A 27,028-nucleotide genomic window follows, 5' to 3' on the forward strand; every position below is an offset into this window, starting at 1 on the left:
CGGGGCGGCCGCGGGCGGCGGCGCTGCTGCTGCTGCTGCTGCTGGCCGCCTGCTGCGGGGGGGAAGCGGTGGCGCAGACGGCGCTGGCGGCGGGGGAGGAGGAGGAGGAGGATCACTTGCTCTCCCTCGCCGCCACGGGGGTGGTGCTGAGCTGCCTGGCCGCCGTGACATGGCTGGTGCTGAAGCTGAGGCAGGGCGTCCTCATGCTCGCCGTGACTAGCGCGGCCAAGACCACGTCCCTCGTCGCCTTGGAGAGGGTCCCGGCGTCCTGGCGGCCCTACCTGGCCTACCTGCTGGGGCTGCTGGGCATCCTTCTGGCCGGCTACGCCGACCGGCTCTGGCCCCCGCGGCGGGCCGCCCCGCTGGCCGAGCCTCCCGCCGCCCCCCCGGCCGCGGACGAAGCCCCGGTGCTCAGGCGGCGGCGGCGGTCCAGCTCCATGATCTCCCCCGAGATGTCGGGCGGCGGCGGCAGCGGCAACAAGACCCACCGGCGGACCTCGCTGCCCTGCATCCCCCGGGAGCAGGTAGGGCAGGGGCCGGGGGGAGACGCGTCCCAAACTTTGCCGGGGGTCCCGGCGGCAGGAGGAGCCGCTGCTGCCGGAGAGGCCGCGCACGGTGCGGGTTTCCCCGGCGCGGAGAGCCCCGGGACGCCTCGGGACGGGGCCGGGGAAGCCGGGCTCAAGCCGGGCTCTCCGGACCAGGCTGACTATCCGCGGCTCTGGGCGACGGGCAGAGCGCTCGGGGTGTGCTTTTCCCCCAGAGCTGTGGCCGGCGCTGGCTCTTCCTAAAGCTGGCCGGGGTGCACGGTGCTCGCTGGGCTCTCGGAGCCGGTGGGAGCAGCCCTCAGCGCAGCCCTCGCGTATCCCAGCATCACTTAGGAACCCCGCTGTTACAGACCTGTAGTTTCCTAGAAAGGCACCTCAGCCTTTTTAAACTCGCTTTAAGCTTGAAAGGGGTGTGTGTGTGCCTGAGCCTGCAGCTCGCCCGCGGTGGGAGAAGTCCCTTATCGGGGCGGGAGCCCGTCCGCCGAGGCTCCTCTTTGCACTTTGCCTCCCCGAGGCTGTTCCCGTGCGTGTAATCAATAGCTCCGGCTCTGCCCTGGCTGTGGGAACCGGTGCGAGGCACACGCGATTTATCTCAACTTTGTTTCCTCTGAGAGGCTGTGCTTGGAATGGCCGAGTGAGAACTTCACTGCTAGAGATGCGTTCGTTTCAGCGCGCACCTCAAAAAAGCTGCAGAAAGAAGCAATCGGGCACCGGTGGCTTCGCTGCACAGCTGTGTAGAGCCCTGACACGGACACAAAGTGGGCTTGGTTCTGCGCTTGAAGTGTTTTTCAGTTGTTTTGAGATTTAAGGTTGCCCCACAAAAATATCACTTCAAGGGTCGAGTGTAACTGGGTGTCTTGGAAGTCAGCGCAGCCCCTGCTGAGCAGTGGAAAGGGAAACCTGGGGGGAAATAAGAATCAGACGGTGTTAAGTTTTCTTTTTCACCCAGTGTTGAAAAGGATGCTGTGCGCTGTGATCAAGTGAAGCGTGTTGTCATACATCTAAGGTTTTCTTTCAGGTGGCTTGCTGGATAAGCAGCAAAGTATTTTCCAAGTAATGGCTATATCTAACTATGTGGTGTGGGTGGCTAGTTTGTTTCTGGAAATTGTTTGATTGCATCCCTTTGTGGTTGGTGTTGACATTTCTTAGAAGAGGGCCTGACAACCTTATATACTTGAGACTTGTTTTACAACAAATGCACTTATTTATTTAACAGTTTTGTTTAGGTAAAGTAAATATTTACCACAGACAAATACAGTGTGAAAAAGTAGAAAACTGACTGAGTTCTGACTTTAGCAGGAACTGAGAGGCAGTGGTGTAAGAGTAATTTGTAAGTACAATAAGACATGAAATTAAAACTATTTATGCTCACTTGGTGATGCTAGGCATTTCTGGTGCTTTATTACAATAATCATTTGTAAGGTCTTAAACATATTTTCCACTTGCTTTCACACTTCAATAAATGTTAATGTCTCTAAATGTAATCATTTGAAGACAGGACTCAGTGACCATGGTCCTTGTCTTCTCTTATGGAGGGATTTCAAATCTCCTATTCACACTTCAATAAATGCAGCCTTTTAGTTAATGTCTCTAAATGTAATCATTTGGAGACAGGACTCAGTGACCATGGTCCTTGTCTTCTCTTATGGAGGGATTTCAAATCTCCTGCATCTACCAGAAGGTTGGACTGGTGATGGATAACGAGGTAGACTCCTTTTCCCTCCCTGATGGTGCATTATCTGGGGACAGTGGCCAGCTTTGCCCCGAGCAATTCCCACTTCCAGGCTGTGGAGCTGGGCTGGAGTTAGCTGGCAACTGTTCGGTTCACCCGCTGCAGGATTTTGGCCAATTTCTCTTTCTTTTGTTCTCACTCACTATTAATCAATAGTGAGATCTGGTATGGCTTGTGTCTCTGTGTGATTGGAAATGGATGATTACTTTGGAGTTTGGGGACACTTTCTGTATTTTAATTTTTTTTTAACCCAATGTGGCTGTGTGTAGGTGAACTCCTCTCTCTAAAAGCTCTTCTCTTAAATAAATGTTACTATGAGAGAAAAATGGAAAAGCTGAAACAAAGCTCTGTAAGTACCTCGAAGAAATGATGGGAGAAGTGGGACTCTCTTACAGCAAACACAGTTTATGTTTATAGCAAAAACAGCTCCCTGTAGACTTAAAGAAAGTACAGGTAAATGTTTTTCTTTTGGACAGTTTTTAAATATAACATGTTAAAAATAGACATGAGGGCTTTAAAAGAAAACCAGACCTTTTCTTGCCCCCTTGTTTTTAAAAACATCCCCTGAATGTTTCTGGTCTTGTTTGTACATCTGTGAGCTGCCAATAGTTTTCATCAGGAAATAGATCCACTTTATTGCTTTGAAACACGCACTTCAATCTAGTGACTAACATTAGGCAAAGTTTTGGAGATCTTTCCCATCACCTCCCGTGTAACCTTTCCTATTGCTGAGCACTTAATTGAGCTTTTCTTTTTCCAGAATTTGATTCCCTTCATATCTGTCTGTTTCTGTTAATATGAAATTCTATGAAAGTTGGAATTTCTGAATTTTTCTTTTTTAGTCACACACCTCTCAATTTTAATCTGAATTCTTCCCTACTAGAACTCGAAGGTGAGTCTATGTGGCATTGTAAAGGACAGTACCAGGAATTGCAAACTGACAAAATGGATATTGTATTAGCACACCTTGTGTTAGATTCTTGGCAGTTCCAAAAAGAATTTTAAAAGAAAAACTCATATTAAAAAAAGCCACCATCCAGAATTCAAATGGTACCATGACACAACCTTCTGTTGTTGCTAAAAGTGCTCTTTCCCCATTTTCAGTTTAATTCTGTGCTTTTTGTGGTTGTTTTTTGTATATGATCTCTCTCTTTCCCAGACTTTGGCAAAGTGTTTGGATTAAAAGCTTCCAGCCTGGTGTGTGTGTAGATCTCATTGAGACGTCTGTGCAGATCTTGCTCCCAGCTGAGTGTTGTCTCCCTGTGATTTCATCAAGGCTGGCTGAGGATGCTCAGCTCCTTGAGGGCTCGCTCAGCCACATTTGAAAGAGGATGCAGAGCAAAATTGTGAATGGATGGATAAGACAGGGAATGAATGAATGAAGAAATGCCTTTTTTTTTTCCTTTTTTTCAGTAAATGCAAAAGCACCACCAAGAAGATGGCTTTTGGAGATTTTTCTCCAGGTTTTTGCAAACATTTTATCTCTTCCTAAAAGTGCAGAGAGGAGGTTAGTGGGGGTGGGGAGTGGAGCAGAAATGTGTTCTGTGTGTTGTTTTTTACCATTAAAATATTATAACGCCCATGTGCTCTGAGGCTTGTGCCTCTGATCGATGTGTTAATCTCAAATAAAGCAGTCCAAGGGGATGCTTTTGCCTTGGTGGGTGGAATGCTGCCCAGGAGATTGTAGCTGGGCAAATCCACACCATGCTGATTCCTGATTTTGCTTTCGAGCTTTGCTTGTTTGTTTTGTTTAGGGAAGCTTTCAGCTGCCTGGGGTTTATTACAAGTATGCGTTGTTTGCAGCTGCTGCAAATAGTTTGATTTGCTTTTGCAGGATGTTTTTCACCTCAGTCAGAAGGCTGTAGGGGTACAGCACACAGCAGTGTCTGAAGGACTTGCTGGTCTCCCAGCTAGTGGGTGACACAACCCTGTGTGAGAGAAGGTGCTGATTCTTGATGGAGGAGTATCTCCCATGTCCCCACCTGAGGGAATTTATAAAATTAAAGGGTTGTGGGAAAGCTGCAAAAGACAGGCTTCAGATACCCAGCTGCCAGCCCAGCAGCTCCACGTACAAACTCCTGCCCGTGCTCTCTGCCTCCTGAGGCAGACAGGTTTTCTGTCCATTTTCCTTATGTATTTCTCTTTTGCTTTGTTTTTCTGTTTTCCTTATGTATTTCTGTTTTTTCCTCCTTCTGGGCAGTGGGAGCAGTAGAAAGCTCTTTGCCTTCCCGAGGGACATCTGAGGGTCTGTCACTTATTTTCTGTTGGTTTGAGACTTGGCTGTTTTATTCTGCTGCATCTTTCCCATCCCTTTTCTCCTTGTTTTTTCAGACCGGTAACCTTGGTGCCAGACTCGTCTATATTCCTTCAGCAGCAGCAGTGGGATTTTTTGCTCAAATGACTCTTTTTCATGGGGTTCTGGGTGGTAACTCTGCCTGTTCCCAGCCCTAGCCTGGGAAAGTTGTGTGCCGGGACTGTCCTTATCACCGCCTGTCTGTGGAGTTGAGAAGACAATACAGTAACAGTTCACATGGCCAAAGATATCTCGGCAGTGATAAGATCTAAAAAACAGTGGAGAAAAAGAAATATATTTGTCAGGTTTTTTTTGGGGTTTTTTTTTCCAAGGGGAAAATTAAGGCTTTATTTCTTTTCATTGTTTGATAATGACAGCTTTGGTAGTGCCAGGAATATGTTGCTTCTTCCCCTTTGCTGGTTCTTCCTCATTTTACCTTAAAAAGTTCCCTTATATTATAACCAATTTTTATTAATTAAAATCAGTTTATTTAATGGATCCTGTGCTCTGGCCTGAAAATAGGAGTGATCAGGGTGCAACATAGAGAAATTTAAAATTTTAGAGGGGAGCTGGCAGATTGAATTTAGGTACTGAACTTTGTGTCTATTAGACATGTGAGGTTTTATATACCATATACCTCCTGCTAATAAGCTTTATTGAGCTGTAACTACCCTGATAAGATTTAATGGCATTGCCATTTAGGTCACTAAAAACTGAAGAATACTGAGGAGTTATGTCATCTGGTGACTTGCTGAAACACAACCATGTAAAATATTAAAGAAAGGCTCCAGGAAAAATCACCCAGGGATTCCAGATGTAATGCTTTATTTTCTTTTGCATGGCTTCATTTACGCAAACCTGCTCTACTTGGGATTTTTCATTTCTCTTTCAGCCTCACAAAAATGTTTAAACTGCTGCTGCAACTCTCACGAAGGGCTTAGAGTCTATTTTTGTCGATTGGTTAAATCAAGAAACGTATATTATGGTATATTGGCAAAAAAAGTAAAGTACAGTAGTGACTTTCTGCTCTTTCTGCCTGAAGTGTGAAAATGCAAAGCTGGGGAACTGAAAGAAATCCTGTGTACTCTGGGTTGTCATGTTAATTAAATAAACAGCCAGAACAGTGACCCTGTGTATGAAATGTGTTTTGAGAAGCTTGTTGGGGGTTGGAGGGGAAAAACAGTGACACATGATGTTTTGGACATTAACTGTGACATTTGTATGAATTTCTCCTAATCTGCTGTTAGTGTTTTCACATTCCAGCTGTTTTTTGTGGGAGACTGAGGCATAGCTGTGTGTTGCAAATAGAAGGAATAGTGCTTGGGCTTTTTTCTTTAAAAAGCAATATAAAGAAATAATTTCAGCCTGGAAGTGAAAAGGTTTGCTGGGTTCTGGTGCCTGCAAACCACAGGGCTTGGAATGGGGCTGAGCTGACTGCAGCCTAAAGGATTTGAGAATGAAAAGAGCACTGCTGCAATTAAGGCTTTGAGCCAGTTGCTGTGATTTACCTAGGCAGTCTGATGGAAGATGTACAGCTGGTAGCATATCCCTTGACAGATAAGGAAAGAAATGCACAGATTCAGATAACAAAGTGGAAACCATGTTTTACTTTGTGCAGGGATTTTAAATTTTCTTTTCCTTTGCTTGGTTTTGAAGAAGTTTTTTTTTATGAATTACCAAACACTTTCCTCAAAGTCTCTTCTGTGTTAGTCAGGGTGTCACTCATAGAAACACCTCTCACTTGGACTATGTAGTTTTTCAGGTTTCAGGAGGAAGGTGGTGGGGTTGGGTTTTTTTTTTTTCCCTTTTTTATTTTTTGTTTGGTTGGTGGGTGGTTTGTTTGGAGGTTTTTTTTGCTTTTTGTTTGTTCGTGGAGTTTTTTGTGTTCAAGTTGTCTCGCTCTAAGTCCTGCTGTGAGTTTTGCTGTACTCCCTGCTGCAAGTGGTAACATCAGTCCTTTGTATTGCAAGTAATAAAAAAAAAAAAATAAAATACGCTGTCTTGTCTGAGTTTCAAGTTGTGGGTGGAATATCAGCGCTTTTCCTTCCCAGCTGCTTTTGGAGATTCGCTGGGGCTGCGGGGAAGGAGGATGCGCCCTGCCCCTTTGTCATGCTTTGACTTCTATAATGTATTTTTTACTTTATTTATTTATTTATTTATTATGACGGGGTTGAGCCGCGTTTCTTCTCCCTCTGTGTGGGTGCGTGCCCCTGTCGCGATCCCCTCGTGGCGCTGGTGATGGTGATGATGGTGGTGATGATGATGGTGGCGATGAAGGTCGCTCCCGCGGCGGGCGGGCGGTGCCGGCGCTGGCGGGCGCGGCCCCCTAGAGGGCACGAGAGCCCAGCCGGGCACGAAGAGCCGAGCATCATCCACAAAATCTGTCCGTGGTCCTTAACTCAGCCCGTGCCGGACCCGCCCCGCTGCTGCGGTGACACAGCCAGGGCTGCCCCGGCGCGTCCCTCCCCGGGCGGGACAGGCTGGCACCTCCAGACTCGGTGTGAGCATTTAGAAGTGAAACGGGAAAAGCACGATGTCCCCCTGCCACAGCTGGAGCTCGCCGTCCCGTTCTGGGACAGCTGCTGCAGAAGGTTCAGCACGGCGCTGTGGGGATGGTGAGGGGACTGGAGCATCTCTCCTGGCAGGAAAGGCTGGCAAAGCTGCGCCTGTTTAGCCTGGAGAAAAGATGGTTGAGCAAGAGCTTATCAGTGCACCCACATATCTAAAGGGTGAGTGACAAGAACACAGTGCCAGGCGCTCCTCAGTGGTGCCCAGCACCAGGGCAAGGGGCACAGACTGAAACACAGCCTGAATAGGAGCAGAAAGCGCTGAGCACTGGAACAGCCTGCCCAGAGAGCCTGTGGAACCTCCTCTGCAGAGATTCAAAACCTGCCTGTGTCTCCTGCTCTAGTGAGCCCTGCCTTGGCAGAAGGGTTGGGCTAGATGATCTCCAGAGGTGCCTTCCAAGCCCAGCCTTCCTGTGATTCTGTGTGATGTGCTGATGGGACAAATGGTCCCTCATGCTGTTGAACAAGGATGGATGGATGTTTTCATAGTGCCACCTCAAGGGCTGCTGAGCAAAAGGGAAAATGTGCAGCACAGGGAAGATACTGGTGGTTGTGAGTTTGGTCAGTGACATGGCATTGTTCATTTTTGAACCTGTCAAGAAAAGGATTTTGTGTCAGCGGGTCACTGAAAATGTGCTGGTCACTTCAGTGCTGGTCACTGAAAAGATTTTCTGTGTGGGAGGTTTTAAAATGAAATTGGGTTAGTGGAGGCATGCTGTGGGCTGGTGTATCAAGTTTTGGTCAGACACACAGAACCATTAGGGTCCACAGATAGCCCAAACTTCTGAGCCTCATCTAAGAAGAGCCTGAAATTGTACATAAACCCAGATCTGACTGAGGGGTATTGATGAAGTATTTGCCTAAAAATGAAAGAATATAAAGGAATTTGGAAGACAAAACAAAACAAACCCATCCCCAAACCTCAAAATAAACTCCCCCAAACCTTTTATTTTTAAGCTGCTCTGTAGAAGTCTGATTGTGTGAGATAGAGATAGACACTGATCGTGGAAAATACGTGCATGTCACATGGTATGAATAAAGCTCTTCCAGCTTAGACATTTGTATTTATTAGTTATTGAAGTGTATAGTTTTCTGATGCCAGACAGGTTGAGGATTAGAAAAACTGTTTTTTGGTGGTTTGATTTTTTTGGTTTTTTTTTTTTTTTTAATCTGATACTAGTTAGGCAGAAAGTTCCCAGTTGCTCACTCTGTGTGCTTTAGAGACTCTACTGCTTTATCTGAAGTGCCTACTGACAAGGATCTATCACTGCATGACTCTTTATTTTTACTGCAATTAACTACTGAAAAAAAAATTAGGGAGAAGATATTTATGAGCATCAGTACAGTTAAAGGCTCTCCTTCTGCCCCTGCACAAGGCTGGAAAATTACAAAACCTCCACATATCAGAAATAGCTCAGAGCATAGCTGAGGCCTCCTTGGCTAACACCCCCAATCCACCAGTGAAATATGTGGGGTTAAAGTGGTTTATTTGACTTTTGTATTTTGTAGGTTGCTGGAGTTGGCTTTGCTTTGTACCAAGATTTATGCTTTGGTTTGAATTTTAAAATAAAATAAAATCATATTCTGCGTCATTTTGTTTGGTGATTTTTTAATTTTTTTTTTCCCCTAATGGGATTTTTGTCTGCCTAACTCTGTAGGAGTGGTGCTTTTCAAATATTCTCATGATGCTTTTTCTGATGGCTGCTGAAGTCCTGAGGCACTCCCTGCTGACAGTTTAAAAAAAGCAACCCTGCCTCTCAGACTGGTTGGTCCTCTTAGAAATATCTCAGCTTCATTAAAAGCTGTGTGAAATATAAATATGATGATGCCTGCTGGAAAACTATCGCTGTGTTTTGAGGATCAAGTCACTGAGGGTTGCTGGGTTTATTTTTTGTTTTAAAAAAGCTTCTTGTTCCTGGTTGTCTTTGAGTAAATTGTAATGCTGTAGGGGAACAGTTATTACTGAGCTTCAAAACTGAACATTACTTATTCTGAGCAGCATCCTTCTGACTGATTTTTGAGTAAATTTGTCCATAAGCACAGTTGTGAAATGAATTCCAGACAGGGAAAGAATTGAGTATTTGAGTGGTGAAGGTTAATTGTTTTTTGAACTATTGCACTCCCAGCAGGTTGATGATACCTTGCTGGTATCTCTGTGTGCAGGAGCTGCTGCCAGGCTCCAGCAATAACCTAAATTGCTGCTCACCTGGAGTACAGATACTTTGAGTCTCTGCCACTTTTGCTGTATGGTTTTAAATAAACCCACGCGTGTTTGTGTTTAATGCCATAAAGGAGAGGCAGAGCACTCATCTGTTTTGTTATTGATGTTACATGAATATATTGATTTTTGGCAAATACATAGACCCCAAATTTACCTTGAAGTGTGGCTGTGGGGCTGAAGAGGCCAGTCTGCAGAAGTACCTCAGGAGCCTTTCTGCTTGCTGCCTGAGCATGGGCTGAAAAGCCACGTCCAGGCAAGTTTTACTCCACTTTGTGGGCAGAAATCTAGATGTGCTCTCCCAAGCTTTTGGTTGCCTGCAGAGAAAAACTTGTGAAACCTTGTCTATGCTTGAATATTGTCTCTCAGTTGAGATGACAGCTGTGGAAAGGTGCAGAGCTGTGTGTGAAAGTGTAGATTAAATAGGGCTGCACAGCCTTATGTGCTGTCTACCCTTGCCTCTGTGAATGCAGTTTCAAGTGCTTTTGAGAATATTTTTTCCCCTTTTGTTTTCCGTCTTCTCTTTCCTTCCTGACTTCTCTTCCCCTTTTTACTTTTCTTTCTTATTGATGCCTGTTTGAGCTCACCAGCTGACAGATCTAACTGGAGTTTCCTTGCAGAGTAGACTCTGCTGCTTCATTTCCTCTACAAACCCACCCCTCAAAGCAGCTACCACTATTTCTGCATTGGTAATGCTGAAGTCCTTCCCCCAAAACTCACTTTTGAAAGGCTAGAAGCTGTTGGATGCTCCCCTGAATTCTCAGGTGCATTTCTCTTCAGCTGTACTGGTGGTGCTAACTATAGGTTACTCCTGGCAAAGTCTGATTTTGTGTTGATAAGGAGCTTCAGTGTGTTTGGGTGCATCTATAATTACAAGACAACTGGAAAAATACATTTCATGTGGCTGGAGTTTTAGTTGGAATCTGTCACTGGGATTGTTACAGGAATACTTGTGCTGAAATGTAGTCTGCCTCTTGTGAGACTATGGATACTTCACCTTCTCACTCAGTCATATTTTAATATTCATGTACTACAAGTGAAGGTTTGTTAAAAACACTATTTTTCTTAAAATCTTTTTGTAAAGGTTAATAATCATAGCCTCCTGCCTCTGTTGTTTTCAGCCCTCCCAAAGTAACAGGGTGATCCTTTCAGTTCAGTCCTTAGTGCAGAAGGAGCTGTGTTCCCATCCTAAAATCCAGAGAGCTTCTTAATTTATTTTTTTTTAACAGCTAACGATTCTTTTCTTATTTGAAAGAAAGAAATTCAAAGCTAACATTCGTTGTGCTGCTGAAAATGTCACCTGACACTTTGTAGCATGTTTTTATAGATGTGTGCACACACATATAGACATTTATGTAAATGTTCATGTATGTATATATGTATATACACAAATTAGTACTGTGCAGTCGAGAGGGATGGAGTTCTTGCTTGGCTCTGACATCACAGTCAGCAAGCCTGAGTTACATATGACAGAGTTCTTTCTGGATATTAGATCCTATTTCCTGATGTTTCCAGTCAGGTTTTTTATTAATATGCCAGCTTTAGTAACTATTGCTTGACTTGTGGCTTTTTATTGTTTCAATATTTCTTCTTTCTTGTGCCAAGTTGTGCAATTATTTGTTATCTCTTTGTAAACACTTGAGTAGTGATTTTGATCAACAAATGATCACTTATGTCTTCCAAATTATACTTTGCAGTGTCAAATGTGGGGATTGGTGCCACAAGTCTGTTCTAGAGGTGAAAGCCATAAAGGAGCTTTCCATGGTGTCCCTGGGCTGACTGCTGCTGGCTTTAGCTGTCATGTGGAGCAGGAGGAGCTGATGAGGTCCCCGTGCAGCCTGAACTGGAGGCACTCCTGGGGCATAAGGAAGGGGTTGTTTGCAGGCACAGAGTCAATGGTGCCTGGGGTGGGGCTGTGGCTCATCCCTGAGTGGCTGCAGCTGTGCAGCACAGGTGAGCAGCATTGCAGGGAACGAGCCATGGAGTGCCCAGGGGCACTGACCAACCACAGAGGGCACACAGGTGCAGGGCAGCAACAGCAGGGCATGAAAGGCTGGGCTGGGGGACAAGGAGGGCCCATGCTGCAGCCTTCTGGAGTGGAATGGTGTTCCTGTGTTTGTAGTGAAGTCTTCTGGAGAGGTGAGCTGTTACTGTGTTTGGGGTGAAGCTTTCTGAAACTGTGTGGTGACATAGTGGCCGTCTCAGCTGTGACATGTGCTGTGACAGTTGTTCAGTGTGGAGCTCTGGCTGGTGAGAAGTATGATAAGACTAGTTGAAATAAATAGGTGACTGGTATTTTTACAGATAAGCACAATGAGCTTTAGCTGGTAGAACTCTGTTAGGTGTAGTGGATATGTTGTTGCTGCTATGTACCTATTCTCTTGGAAACTGTGGACTAGTTTACATTTGTTATTTATTAAAGCAGTTCCCTGAAACTCGCTGCATTTCTGTTGATTCTGAATTCTGTACAAGCTGAAATGTTTTAAGATAATTCATATGCTATTACTGAGGGTTGGTTTTTTTTTTTTAAGACCAGCTTAATGTGTCTGCAAGTGCCTTCTTAAATGCAGTCCTAATTGTCTACTGATTACACAAAACTGCAAATGAATAAACATTTTCTATTAAAGGATTTAATGCTGTACTCCATGTGAGGGATGGAACTGTGTAGATGGCTTGGAAGCTAAAAGGGGGATAAGGGTGGAAAGGGAATGTGAACCTTTTGAGCATTCCTCTTTCCTGTGACTTGTGGAGAAGCAGAAAACCTTTAGAAGCAGGCAGGTGTGTCTATAGGTGTGTACAATCTCATCATTCCAGGGAGCATGGTCTCTGTTTGTGCCTCAAAACAGAGACCTGAGTAAGAAATCTGCTCAGTGACAAAGAGGAATATTGTCTGTGCCTCACGGGGATTGCAAACTGGCGTCTGGGCCACGGAATGCAGAGTGCTGAGTCCTGCTAAGCCTGCTGTGTTTGTGTCAAGCAGGGTCATGGAGGAGCGTGGGGTAACAGTGCAACAATTAGATGGGCTGGGGTGCCAGCACTAAATCCCATATTCCAGCTTGAATTCCTCTCGAGGATCCAAGCCTGTCGTTTCCTCTTGGCCAGGCAGCTTTGGAATCAGGGCCAGCTCATAGGAAATCCAAGGAATCGGGGCTTAACTGGAATTGAGGACATCTAAACCTGGCTTTCTGCATGCATCTGTTGTGGTGAGACAGAGAGATGGCACACACAAATGTTTCTTGGAGAGCTCCTGAGCATTTTTAAGTGATGCAGTAAAGGCAAATTGTCTATCCCCTTCCTCTCAAAGCTATCCAATCTTTATTTCAGGTTTCTCTTCTGCTGTGTGTGGTGTATAAATCTAATCCTAAAATGTGTCATCTTATTCAGGGCTGATGGATAGTATGAACTTCTGGTAATAGTGACTGAGGCATAGTTTCAATGGTTTTCATTCCACCATTTTAGCTGCCATCACCCTTGGATCTAGAATTATCTTTTCCTTTTGTATTATGCATAGATGAACAAGAAGATCCTTAAGGTGAACCTTAAGACTTCCTGACTTGGGCTGTGATCTGCCACTCAAGCAGACTTTTTGAAAACCCTGAAAGTTTAAATTCTGTATGTTTATCATATCGGCATGCCTCGACATGGTGTCAGAAACCTTTGGTTTTTTTTTTTTTTTTTTTATCATATCGGCATGCCTCAACATGGTGTCAAAAACCTTTGGATTTTTTTTTTTTATTTTGGAAGCTGCAATTTCTCTGTGTTTAAAAAATGGTAAAATTCTTCTAGCTGCAATAATATCTGCTTATTCCACATTCTGATCTGCTTTATGTATTGTCTCTTCTCAAATGAAAGTGGTAATGTGATGCTGAGAAAAGCATTGATTCTTAAGCTGAAGTCACTGTATTGCAAAATTTACTGATATGCTCTTAAAGAAACCCAGCCCAAAAAATCCTCAGATGTGATGAAACAGCTTCCTTTGCTGTCATTCAGTGCACTCATGAGAACTTGGCCTGGGGGGCTCTGGCTCTTTTATTCAGTTAAGGTTTTTAGAACTGAGATTAAAGTAATAATCAGATTGTCTTAATCATTTATAATAGCAGGTTAAGGAGATGAGAACTTTAGGGAGAAACTTGATAGCCCAGGGAGTATCTTTCCTGTGATCTTAATGCATTGCTATCTAAAACAGTGAGTCAGTGCTTGTAAGCATAATTATGTCATACACTATCTTCTGAATGTTTGGATCTGCAATTGCAGATGGTTTTAATGAAATTTTAGATATCTAACTTCTTAGCTGTATGCAGGCTTGTTTTCTTTTTCCATGTGTTTATTTAATAAAAAGCAAACTTAAAGGTCATGATATTGATGGCTACATGCTTTGAGCTAACAGCTTGCTCCGTGCCACTCTTCTGAATGGTCAAAAGGTTTTTTTGATCTAGGAATATTTACATCAATGAGCTGGTTTTTCCTGCCTCATTCCCTGCCTTCTAGTCCAGGAAATCTGATCCTCCTTTCCTCTCTCATGAAAGACAGGCCAAACAACACAAGAATGGGCTTTGGGCACTTGGTTCTGCTTCTACATGTCAGGAAAAGTGAATTAGATTTGTTTGATGCTCGTCTGTGAGTGACCACCCATCTGCAATTTTGTCTGGTGACATTTTTTCCTTGGCTTATCTCACTTCTTCAACCAGCATTTGGTGATTTTTTTTTTGTTTGTTTCTTTGCTTTTGATTGTTTTAGGTATGTGTGTATGTTTGTTTGTTTGTTGAACCAGAGAGATCCACCCATGGGTGTCTGTGGAGATGCTACCTCAGGTTTTAAGGGACAATAGAGTTACGTGGCTGTAGATGCAAAAGCTTGAATGCAAAAATTCACTGATGGAGGAAATTTCCATACATCAGAGAGAGGTTTGCTCTGGTCACAGTATGTGAAATGAGCATGGGAAGGCAGTTTCAGATGGGCACAGGTAAAATTTCCCAGTAGTGTGTGAAGTCTGCCCTAACAATGCGTATTAACTGGAGAAAGATGCTCACTGCTTTTTCATTTGTTAACACAAATCAAGAAATGCATTTAGGTGATTACTGCTGCTACTTCACCTCTCCCCCTCTTAATTTTAATGCTGTGTATATTTATTGTTCAATCCTTTGCCCCTCCATAGGGTTATGGTGGCCTTTCACCTTCGGGGCCTGTTTGTTCTGAGCCGTGGCTGGTGTGGCTCGTGTGACATCACAAACATTTGTGTTGGCAGTCCTTCCTCGTGGAGGACTCTGAAGTCTGACAGTGGTGAGGATGACTAAGTAGAGACAGATTTATGTGGAAATCTTATTAATACCCATAAAAGAGAGAATGAAGGCATAAGAAATTTGGCTCCAGAAAAACAACCAAAAAATGCTCTGTTCTTAGAAACATTTGGCATAGCTCCATCATGCCTTTTGTGGGAACTGGTTCTTTGTCTGGCCTAATCTAGACTTCTTTTCTTTTTTTTTTTCCAGAAGATTACTAAAGACTTCCACTTTTCACAAACTTTCTCACAGTAGAAAAAAATTAATTTTCACTTTGGTAAATGCACAAATCAGTTAATTATTTCAACGATAATGAAACACAGATGTCTCCCCTTGTTCTTCAGCAAAGATTTAATGGTAGCTTTGCTGTGAGATCTTTCACTGCCTCCAAATGTCCATAGATATTACATGGTGCTCATAATCAAAGTGGTTTACTAAGAAGGGGAAACAATTTTCACTTACAGTATGTGAGGGCTGGAAAGGAGCTCTATCAGAGATGTGAAATCATAATTCAGTGTCTTTCATAACATGTTTGATACCAGCTGTGGGCGAGGAGCTTCTGATGCTCAGTGTTTGCTAAGGCTCATGCTCTTGTTTGTGCAGCTGCACAGATTTTCTGCCTAGAAAACCCATTTTCATTTATGGCATAATCCATAGTACGTACAGAAATGTTTCATAAATAAAATCACCTTTATGTGCTTATTGCGTGTGGGTAGACCTTTTTGTCCTGGGAATAATTTCCAGTATATTGTTCCTGTTGAATCTGTAATTGAAAAAAGTTCTGGTTTGCTTTTAGCTATTCCTGTGATGACCTAGGCTTTTGGTTCATTGGGATAATTGTGTTTTAGATCTTTAACTGATCCATGTACCAGTGAGTGTCTTGTACTGTTTCCATGTGTGTGTTATTTTTCCCAGCAAGCATGATATTCCAAACTCACTCCTGATGTGACCACACACTGCTTTGAAATAGGAAGCAATAAATTAGCCTTTAGGTTTATGAGCAAGACCTTATTCTTTGTTTACCTCTGCTTCTTGGATGTTTGCAGTTTTTAGGCCTGCTGTTAGCACTGCTACCGAAATTGTTACCATTTCAGAAGATCAAAGCAGCAACAAAGTTGAGAAGAAAACAGGAAAAAAATTCTTATCTGGAGGAGAAAATGATTTCTCTCTCCTTATGTTTGCCAAGGTAGAAATCTTCACCATGAGCTGTTGCCTACAGCCTGGAGAGTCAGCTCACCTCCACTGTTCTTAGGTTGCTGTCCCTCATTGGAGGCAGTGGAAAGCATTCTGCATAGAGGGAATTGATATCCTGAGATGGCTTGTTGGCCAGCAAGGGAAATTGCTATCTTGGGTTTGAATCCCAGAGCTGTGCCCTTGTGATGACAGCACTGTGCTCCTCAGGCTCCTGAGATGGAATAGTTCTTTTTGTTAAGTCTTGGTAAGATTTCTGAGCTTTCATCCTCACCAGTGCTCTACTTCTGCTGCTGAACTTTTTTGTCATTTGTGAGAGCAGTAATGCTGCAAGAAATGTTTCCTCAGGCCAGTAGGTTTTATCATTAAGTGGCTTTGTCAGATACTTCCACACAGAGCTGCCAGCATTGAAGTCTTTTATTTCTTTGGTATTTGAATATTAAGTGGCAAATCAGTGTCCCCTCTGCTAAACTTGCTTAGCATTTTTATTGGTATTCTTACTTTTAGGACACCCTGCAGACTACTGCCTTGGCCTTCTGAGGTGTGTCATGTATTCAATTTGTGCTGAACTGGATGGGCAGTAAGGGCATTTGGCATCTCCCAGGAATGAATACACTGACAGATGAATCCTGTGTTGACTTTAATATAAAATAGTGTTGTGGGAAAGCCACAGAAATCACTGTGATTTCTTCCTTGGGTCAGAGACATGTACTGAAGTTGTGAGTTCTGACGGTAAGGGCATTTGGCATCTCCCCAGGAATGAATACGCTGACAGATTAATCCTGTGTTGACTTTAATATAAAATAGTATTGTGGGAAAGCCACAGAAATCACTGTGATTTCTTCCTTGGGTCAGAGACATGTACTGAAGTTGTTAGCTCTGACCTGCTGTCTTCTGAGTTAGACTTGTCCTGTCTCTGTGGGATTCTTGGAGAAGCTGAGAGGGAAGGGAAGTGAGAGCTCTTTGTGTTGGGTGTAATGTATCTTGTTGGCCTTTCTTGAGGTAAATGAAATAATCAGGAGAGGTGAATTAACTCCATGTTTGTCTGTCCCATCTTCTTCCTCACTTCAGCTATGTGATTTACCTGAGACCAACTGGGCTGGTGCAAAATCCATGGGCAGATGTGTCTGGATAAAATTCCTTTCCAAGGGAAGTGTGGTTCTCAGTGTTCCCTTGTTTGCCATCACATCCGGCCTTGGCTGGATGAAGCCTGGAAGTCCAGAGTTCCCCTGGAATTCTTCTCGTACTTCACAGCTCCTCCCTGCTTTTTATATGCAAACAACATTCTTTGAGAGGCCTAGAGGGCGGAAATGGCTATGAACAAAACCCATAATTTTTCTGGTATGTCAGAAGATACGATGAAAAATAGTGTGCTCCATGTCTGCTCATAGCTGATTTCTTCTCATCCTATTTATTTTGTAGAGGAAAAAAGCTTGATTGGATATTGGGGAAAACTTTTTTATCAATAATAGTAGTGAAGTTGTGCAGCAAGCTATGTAGAGGAATTTCATCCATGTACATGGAAGGTTCTTTTAGAATAGTGTTTTAGGTATTTTTCCAAGTGTGTCTAGATACCTGCTTTTTCTTAGAGGAAATTATATTTCTTGCTGCCAATATTTCCTATTTATTTTGTAGAGGAAAAAAGCTTGGTTGAATATTGGGGAAAACTTTTTTATGAATACTTGTAGTAAAGTTCTGTAACAAGCTATATAGGGCAATTTAATCTGTGTACTTTGAAGGTTCTTTTAGAGAGTAGTGTTTTAGATACTTTTCCAAGCACATCTAGATGCTGCTTCTTAGAGAAAACCATAGTTGTTGCTGCCAGTTTTTCCTATTTATTTTGTAGAGGAAAAAAACTTGGATATTGGGGGAAACTTTTATCAATGCTGGTAGTAAAGTTCTGTAACAAGCTATGTAAGGCAATCTCTGTACATGGAAGGTTCTTTCAGAATAGCGTTTTATATATTTTTCCAAGTGGATTTAGATGCTTCTTCTTAAAGAAAACCATAGAGGTTGATGCTAATTTTTCCTGCATCTGCCTGTGGGCTGTGTCCCCCAGTTGCTGGCCAGGCTCCTCATGCAGTGCCAGTTGTTGTGTTTGGGGCAGACCCAACCAGTAAACTCCGTTTATGTTCCAGTCAGTGCCCAAAGTGGGGTGTTAATCCCACTCCAGAGCCCAGGTGCCTGCCCTTAGCGGGGATTACTGAAGATCAGATCACATTTCTTGTCTCTTCTGCTGCTGCCCTTCTCTGATTCAGGAGGTGCTGTGTTATTTAGTTTGTATTATCAAGTCGTGATTGGTGGCAGACTCTTTTTTTCCTCCCCTTTTCTTCCCTGTAAATGATAATGTTCAAGTTCCAGGTAGGCTTCTAATTGCTCTTCATTCTGGCTTGGCTACAAGCTGATTTATCAAGTCCACTTGTTAACTTAATGCTTTTATGGCTGCCAAGAGAGTGCTACACGGCCTAAGTGAGATGGAGTGGCTGGGATTTGTTAGACTTTGTGTGCGGGGAGGTTTCCTAGCAGCCAGATAAGGGACAGCTGTTTGAAGGGCACAGCAGCACCCTGTCACCCTTGCTCACGTGAGGGAGCAGCACTGGGCTTGGGAGAGAGGAAGGGCTTGGGGATGGGTGTGTGTAGGGTACAGCACGTTCTGTGCCTTATGCCCAGCTGAGGAGTTCTCATCTGCTTGGGGTTTAATGCTTCCTGTCACTCCTTGTTTATTTATTTACTTATTTTTTATTGTCATTTCGCTCTGAACTAACTGCACTGCTGTTAAAAATCTCAGCATGGCAGCTGTAAAATTGCCTAATCAACTGCAGAGGATAATCTTTGCCAGGGGAGACCTTTGAATGCACTGACTGTCAGCAGGAATAGGTCAGATGCCTCCAGGTAACTTTGTGGGAAGGGAGCCTTTTTTTCAAAACTGTACCTACCCTGCTTTGTTAAGAACTAAGGAACTTAGTGGGACCTGTCATAAAAGTCCTCTTTTATGGTTGTGCTAAATCCTCTTAAAGAAAGCAAACAACTCTCTCATTAATGCTGCTCTGCTCAGCATAGAAATAAAGCAGCTGTTGTGATTGTCAGAGGCTTTAAGAAAGACTTGAAATTGGAAAGAATTTCCATTTGATCAGTTGATGAAACTCAGTGGGCTGTGACAGTGCATTCTATCTCCATTTTCTCTTTGGAGTCTGAGAAAAATGTTGAATTTGGGCTTGAGAACTAGTTCAGAGTTGCATTTTAAGGGGGTAGGTGACACCTGGGGAAGATAAGACAACAAGAACTAATATTTTCATAGTTTTCCTGTAAGTCAAATGATTAAAAATATGTGAGGTTTGATGTATCAAACTTGAAGAGTAAATCCCTTCCTTCCTATGCTGGATTCCAACATTCAGCAGTGGAAATATTGAAGAATGTTAGCTGGAACTGATGCCGACCATATTGGTGGTCTAAAATACTTGGTTAAAACTACTTCCAGAGCCTTTTATAGCTTTGAAATTGCAGAATTGAATAGCTCTGAATTATACTAAAGCTTCTTCAGATGTCTTACCTTCTTTCTCTTGAACTGGGGAAACAGAAAAGGGAAAAAAAAACCAGAATCAAACATCCAGCATTACTCAGGCTTTTGCCTTTTTTGTTCTGGCATTTCCACTTGTGAGCCTGCAGTGGGTGCAGGGGCATTGCTTGAGTTAGCTCCTCAACAGCTCTGTGTTTCTGCAAGCTTGGGGCTTTGTGGAGTGTAGGACATCCCTGGGATCCTGGGCTCACCAGGGGACAGCAGGATCACTCTCTGAGCTCAGCAGTGCAAATGACACATTTCAGGAGCAGAACAACGTTACATAGAGAATTTGATTGCCAAACAGAAGTGTTTATATATAGATTAAGTATATATGAGTGATTTCAATTGATGTGTGGGTACATGCAGGCCTATTAATAAATGGAAATAAGGAGAGGGAAAAGAGGAAATAAAGCATCACAGCTGTGATTTATCAAGAATGACATGAAAACAAATATTATTCTAGTAAGCAGAGGAAATTCTTTGTAAAGCATGTACAAGAAAGGTATTTTAACCCACCTCAACGATTTCCTGCCCAGCCACATCCAAAGAAAATCAGACAGACTTCTTCCCCTGCCCCCCACAAAGGGTCACTTTAAAATTGTTTCTCCCCTCCTCCATTTATCTTGACGTTGGGCTTTTTGTTTGCTTCAGATGCTTTGCTTTTCTCTTGTCAAATTCTTCTTTAAGGGATTTTTTTACCTGGCATGTAAAACCATGTCTAAAAAGTGCAGCTGTGGGGTGGGGAAAGGATTTAATTTTGTGTTTAACTGTAAGATGTGATGAAGGTCAAGGGCATTGATGTTCCCTCAGTGTAAGGCTGGGAAAATTTGGTGTTCCTGTTTAGTGGAGGAGGAGGAGGAGGAGGTGCTTCTCAGTCTGGTTTGGTCACAGAGTCATAGAATGGTTTGAGTTGGAAAGGACCCTAAAGATCATCCAGTTCCAATCCCATTACCATGGGCAGGGACACCTTTCACTATCCCAGCCTGTTCAGAGCCCCATCCAAGCTGGCCTGGACCACCTGCAGGGATGGGGAATGTGAAGCCTCTTTAGGGAACCTGTTCCAGTGCCTGTCCACCAAGGTTTGGGAAGAGTCACAGGCTTTGTGCAGCTGCTCAAGGGAGGCAGAAGGAATTGCCTTGCCCTGTCTGCATCACAACTGTTTCCAGCTCTCAAACATCTGAAATCCTAACAATGTCTTGGGACAAAAATGGTCAAGCACCATGAGTAACCAGAGACATGGAGATAAGTGCTTTAGGTGAAGGAATCTGGAAAACTCTTGGTGAACCCAGGGGTTGAATTTGTCTCTTAAAATGTTGCAGGTTCATCTTGCCCAACTTACCTGCCTGAGGACAGCACTTCACTTAACACTGCAAGTCCCTAAACCTCTCTAGCATTCATTTATTTTTGTCTTTGTTTTTAGAAAGGATTTTTTTGAACTCTGTTCAGTACCACTCCTGCTTCAGTTGCCTGTCAAAAATGCAGCCAAAAGCCTTTTTGAGGTGGAAATTAAAAGAAAAATAGGAGAGATAAAGAAGGAAAATACTACTTAATTGGCTGCTCTGCTTTGTGCTACCCAGAGAAATTTCCCATTTCTCATTGGCAAAAAGACTTTGAATGCCTTGTGCTTATAAGTCTTCCCTCTCGATGTGTATCTCAAACCACAAACACACCATTTGTCTGCAGGGAATTAATAATTTGAAGAGTGACTGGAAATAAAAACAAATCTGGTTAACATCATCCATGACCTGACTTGATTAAAAATAATTTCCCCCTTGAAAAACTATTCCAAATGCTCTTTCTGAATGAAAGTTTAGGTAATAACAGTGGCTGATAATACAGGACAGAAAAGGATTTGCAAGAAGCATAACCTTGAGCTCCCTTCTAGCCTAAGCTCATAGATTGGAAAAGAATGATAGATGAGGACTAAATGAAGGACTTCTCTGTGGCTTTTCATATTTTTCTTCTGTGATCTTAATACTTAATGATGAGATTTATGTTTTCAAACATAGCTTTATCTTCTTAATATATTGTAGAAGAGAAGACTGAATTGTGGAGGGAGGGGAAAGAGAGAGGGACTGTTTCTTCAGTGTTGAAATGTAGTTTTAGCTTCAGCATTTCAGGAGTCAGAGGTTTCTGCAGGAGTTTGTGCTTGAGGGGCATTTTCTGCTGCGTCACAGGTGATCTGGTCTGCTGGGGAGCCCAAGGCATGTCTTTGAGTCCTTCCCAGGTAATTGAAAGCACATTTCAAAGGCAAGGTGCTGCTGGGCCCCTGGCCCTTATTGCCTGCTGGAACCCTGGGAATTGCTGAGAATTTCACACTGTCTGTGCTGCCAGGCACTGACCCCCACGAGAACACTGCATTGACCTGAGGCTGTGGAGAAGCTTCCAAAATGGAATGACAGAAATGGGGTTGTGGGTGTGGAGTTTGGACAGAAGTGTGTAACATCACTGGGTGGAAAACTTAGAATTTAAGGGTTTAGAATATAGTGATATATATATACAGGAAGATGGAGGTTTTAGGGTGTAGGCTGGCCCTTCTTCACCTTCTTTGCCATGGGTTTGGGTGGTTTTGTGTAATTGGATAAAAAAGTCTGCATTGTGGGGCATGGGTGGTTGGTTATTGGATTAAAAGTGAAAATAATTTCAGTGTAATTTCTTAATTATACATTTTATCCTTAAAAAGTCTTGTAGAGAGATACAGCTCTATTTTTTTAGGTTTTTTTAAGTGCTGTAAGGCTCAGGGCTTGTGAGACTGTAACAGATAAGAACAAATAAACATCGAAGTCTGAAAAAAAAAAGCCATCTCACACATTTAATCCTGACCTTAGCAAAAGAGAAGCGGAGACTACACCTGCCTACAGCAGCACACATGTGAGGACATCCCCCTGAGCACAGTGTGAAAGTAGCTCTTGAAGCATCTTGGTAGCCCAGGCTGGATGCAGGCAGGCCAGGGAGGGCAAAGAGCTCAGTCAGGTGCCTGTGTAGGAGTGGGAGTCAGCCTGAAGGAAAAGGAAATTGCTGTTGATGTGGGAACAGGTCAGGAAATTGCAGGGAGAGAGGGAATAGCCTTGGAGAGCTGCATCAGTACGGTGCTTTTATTCTGTGTGGTCTTGGGACTAAACTTCAGTTCAGGACTTGGATCTGACACAGGTCTTGCCTGTTGCTCGGTTGGTTTTGGGGGATTATGTGGCACTATCTGTGACTTGCATTATAAATGGAATGAATGTGCCATTTTCACTGTCTTTTGCTTTTATCAGTTTAGATCTTAAATCAGCCCTGGTGCAAAAGGGTTCTTGCAGAAGGATATTACAGGGCGTATGATAATGGTCAACTGGGGGGTCTCTAAACTCACAGGGGGCTTGTAATTTCTGGAAATTACATAAGAAAATACTTCTGGAGTGTGCCATTGCTTTACAGACCTTCAGTGAACCAAGAAAGAAGAGAGGAAGGCACTTTAGGCCAGGAATGGTGCAGTCTTAACAGAGCAGCAGTTTTCCAGGGACTGTTCCATACAATTCCCTAATGGAGCAATGTGCCAGCCCATGGGACAGAGCACAGGGATGTCTAACATGGTGCACTGTGGGAAATTAATTTGTAGAGAATTCTCAAAGCCAAGAAATGCTTATAATGTATTGTAATTAGGAAATGGTTGACTTCTGATTGTGATGGTGTGAATTATAACATCTGTATTGTCTCAGCCTTCATATAGGACTGAAAATTGAATGAAAGTTTTTTAAATGGCTCTCAATTGCCCCATCTCTGGGTCAGAAAAGGCCATAATCTGATAGTGGGGAAGCCTGGAAACCCTACCCTGTGCCAGCCTCACTGGAGACCCTTACAGTCATTCCTGGTTATGTGCTGGATGCCAGATGGAAGCAATCAACCCAAGTTCTGGGGCTCTGAAGGGCATAGGGAAACCTCAGCCACACGAGGTTCCAGCATGGGGTCAGTTTGTTTGTCCTTTCTGGGCTGTAAGTGGGAAAACTGCAGTTCAGGCATAGAATAATGTATCATTTGTTAAGGAACTGGCTTGTCCTAGATTTGTTTTTTGATATCCAGCTATTTATGCAGTCCCATGCCAAGTACTGTGACATCACTTTGTACCTCACCATCCACCCTAGGAAGATGTGTGCTGAGTACACTTCTCCAAAAAACAACAGAGGGTTTTCAGGGTGTATTTTTCCCAGAAAGATTGAACAAGTCTTTGTTTCTGCTTTAGCTGTAAAACCCTAAAATGCCCCACTGCTGGTCTGACATTACCAGGTCAGGCACACAGCTTCTCTGTTGTGGCAGTGTTACCCTGCTGACACTCGCCCTTTTCCTGCATGAAGGAAATGCTTGTGGGGTTGCTCAAGGCAGAGGTGCTGCAGTTGTGCCTGGGGCTGTTACAGAGCAGCTTAAATTGCCATTTCCTGAGCTGTGTGGCTGAGCTGGTGCCATTCCCAAAGGATTCAGCAGCTTGGTGTGTGGGTGCTCTGCTCCTCTGGTGTGGGTGGAAGCAGCAATCTCTGCACAAGCAGTAACTCTGACTTCAGAGGTAACACCTAGTTCAGTCACCTCGGTTAACTTGGAAGCTCATGGTAAATAAATTTCATGAAGTTACTGGATTTTACTCAAAACATTGCATACAAAGAAGTGTTTTATATTCCAGGTGTTTTTAATTGCCTCTATATTTATAAATGTGATGTTTAATCAAAGTAATTCTGAATAGATTTTTGACCAAAACTGAAATTTATTTGGAATGTTTGCATTGGGGAAAGCACTAGTACAACTTTATTCTGCTTGCTACAAATTGTTTTCAAGAACATTTTATAAGCATATTACTAGATTTTTACAGAGGTGAAATGTAGGAGAAGGAAGAGGAATAAAGTAGTAATGTTACAAAAGAGTTGAAATCAATAAAGAAAGCTAGTCTGTATCCTGAATTAATCTGTCTTGCTGAAAGAACAAGTGATTTGTAGTTCATGTTTATAGGAACTTTTCTATTACTTATTTAATTCAGTTTCTTTGAGATGCAAAAATCAAGCAGCTTCTTTTTTTTCCCCTGCTGGGAGATAGCAAGAGATTCATTAACTCCCATCAGAGATTCATTACCGCTGGTCTTTCCGCCTCGTATTTAAAAATTAAAAATAAGAGATTAATTTACTAATTGAAAAAGGGATTGTGTAATTTCAGTGTCTGCACCGTCTCAAAGACTGTGTTGACTATTCAGTGGCATGCTAAGTGTGTCAAACTCTGTAATCACAAACTGGACCAAATGCTACAACAAAATGGGAAAAGGTCTATGAAATGAATAAAACTGCTGACACATTTACTGACAACAGAAGATCAGCTATACTTTTAAAATATAAAAAAGAAAAGACACTGTATCAAGGCTAGGCATTGCAAGATGGTCCTGCAGAGTCTGGAAAATGGGCATTTGAGCAGGAGCAGGGATTGTGACTGCCAGAAAAATGAATCAGCATCATCATCTGTGTTCTTCTCAGGGTGGCAGGTTTCTAGGAACTCTGATGCACTGGATGGTTTTATCACAAAGATGTGATGGGCTCAGGCTCCTAGTTATGTTTGTTTAATCTCTTTGTGTGCTTGAAGTAAAGATGCTGGTACACGTATTGTGTCTTTGAATAAAGTTAACTTTTCTTCTTTATTTTGTAACTTGGATGTTTTGTGGTATGTATGTGTGCTTGGGAGCTCTTTCTTAAAAATGAACACTTTGAAGACTACCACGTGTGTGGATTCTGTTAGCAGGGAGTGTTGCTGTCTAGGGCAGTGATTTGGATGGTTTTTACTATGAAGGAAAAGTAATTGAACTCAGTCAAGCAGACAATTTGGTCAAAATTTGGTGAAAATAAAGAAAAATCCGTCTGTGTCTCAAAACTTATTCTTGTAATGGTTGTATGTGTAATTTAAATCCTCCATAATTAAAGATGATTCCTGTGCTATTGCTGTTTGACAGTCCCAAATAGCAGAACCCATAAATCATTGTTTGTGTGGCCTCCCCAAATGCCAGAAGAGGCATTCACTGCCCAGCTTTTGCTGCTCATTGATCCTGCAGCTTTGTATTTTGCTGTACTTTGTTTCTCCTGGGTTGGAATACCTGTGTACAGGACACGTGTTGCTTCTTGAACTGCTCTGTGATAAGGAGCAGTAAATCTGTGTGAGTGCAGTAAATCTGTACATTGTCTTTGAGCACGTGGCTGTTGTTTTTTTGCTTGGTCTCGCTGCCATGGCAACTTTTAACACTGCCTAAACTTGGAGGAGGGGAAGAGCTGTTCACACCTAACCTGTTGGTGTGGTGGCCTTTGCTGGTTTCTGCAGCACTGTGCACTGCCCTGTGCTTATTCTGTGTTCCTCTTGTGCAGACCAGCCCGTGTGAGCAGCTCCAAAAGCAGAGGATGAGTCTGTCAAAGATGAATGGGTCCAGCAGAGCCTTGCTAGACAAGGGGTTGTGTGGTGTTGTACTGGTACAGAGCTCCAGGTAAAGGACTTAGACCTCATTCCCAGTTTGTTCCAGTGCTGTACAGCACTGCTTTTATATTCATCACCGTGGCTTTCCCACTTTTCTGCCCCTCTCAGTTGCTGGCACTCCCCAGTGGGGATGGCAGAGCCCCGTGGGCAGCTTGGCTCTTGGCTCATCTGTAAAGCATGGGGTTTTGGTTTTTGGGGTTTTTTTCCTATGAAAACTGTGACTTTCCTTGGTTTGCCAGTGGGGCTCAGACCCCATGATGTGATACCTGGGGTTCCTGAGTTAGGCTGGCACATCACTCACTGACTGCTTTCAGCTGAGTGTTTTCAGAAGATTGTCATGTCATTAGTGTGACTTGTGGTACCTATTCCTTATTTGTGGAATGAAAGAGAACCTGACTTGACTATTCCGATCACAAGCCTAAGGATGCTCTGTCATGTTGGAGCCTTGGGTAGCAGGTACAGCATCCCAAGAGTTTTCATGTTTCCTTCTTTCCTTCTCCCTCCTCCCCTTTGGAAAAAGTTTTTCAATAGAGATCTGTAAAGCATGGGGTTTTGGTTTTTGGGGTTTTTTTCCTATGAAAACTGTGACTTTCCTTGGTTTGCCAGTGTTTGTCCCTTCTTTACCACTCGCCTTCATCACCCTTTCTCCCAAAGACAAATGCAGAAGTTTCTTTGAAACAGATGAAACTGAAAAACAGATTAAGAAAAAAAACCTTTTCAGCAAGCATTTTCTGTGAACTTGAACTAAGCAGTAACTCTCTTTTGCTGCCTTCCAGAAGGCTTGTTTTTGTGTTGTTTCATGCCTGGGATGGCTGAGGGTGAGGTCTGTGGAGCTGCTGTGAAAGGGCTGTGCGTGATAAGAGTGGGAGGCACAGTGTCATAATTAATGCTGTCAGAAAGTGTTTTTTCAAATGTGACTAGTGCTGTATTTCCAGCATATTGTATTCATTTTCCTTTTATTGTGGTCTGACAGTACACCCTGAGCTCAAACCAATTTCTTAATCCTGAAAAGGCTCTCAAGTCAAATCTGGCTGTGGGAGTTTAGGCCTGAAGGAGTTTAGGGCTGCTTCACAGCTGGAAAAAGTTACTTTTTCCATTAAAACAGGAATTAACTGGCTTTAAGGATCTTATGATCTTTTTTATCTTAAGAAAACTCTTCAGTAATAAGAAGAGCTT

General features: G+C 43.2%; 1 protein-coding gene across 3 annotated transcripts in view; it reads left to right on the forward strand.

The window, feature by feature from the left end:
* The first annotated feature begins 24 nt into the window (after positions 1–24).
* The window catches only part of PDE3A (phosphodiesterase 3A), a 220,110-nt gene continuing 193,106 nt past the window's right edge, over positions 25–27,028 (forward strand). Inside the window, exon 1 of one of the 3 annotated variants that reach the window (XM_039709565.1) lies at positions 25–524. In XM_039709565.1, coding sequence (XP_039565499.1) covers positions 204–524 — 321 coding nt within the window. In that variant the 5' untranslated portion in view covers positions 25–203. Of the gene's footprint in view, positions 525–11,447; positions 11,495–27,028 lie in introns of those variants that run through there. The other 2 variants (XM_039709564.1, XM_039709568.1) reach the window with 2 other exon arrangements.

The sequence above is a fragment of the Passer montanus genome, unplaced genomic scaffold (genome assembly GCF_014805655.1).
Source record: "Passer montanus isolate IOZ18808 unplaced genomic scaffold, ASM1480565v1 scaffold216, whole genome shotgun sequence".
In the NCBI taxonomy this organism is placed as follows: domain Eukaryota; kingdom Metazoa; phylum Chordata; class Aves; order Passeriformes; family Passeridae; genus Passer; species Passer montanus.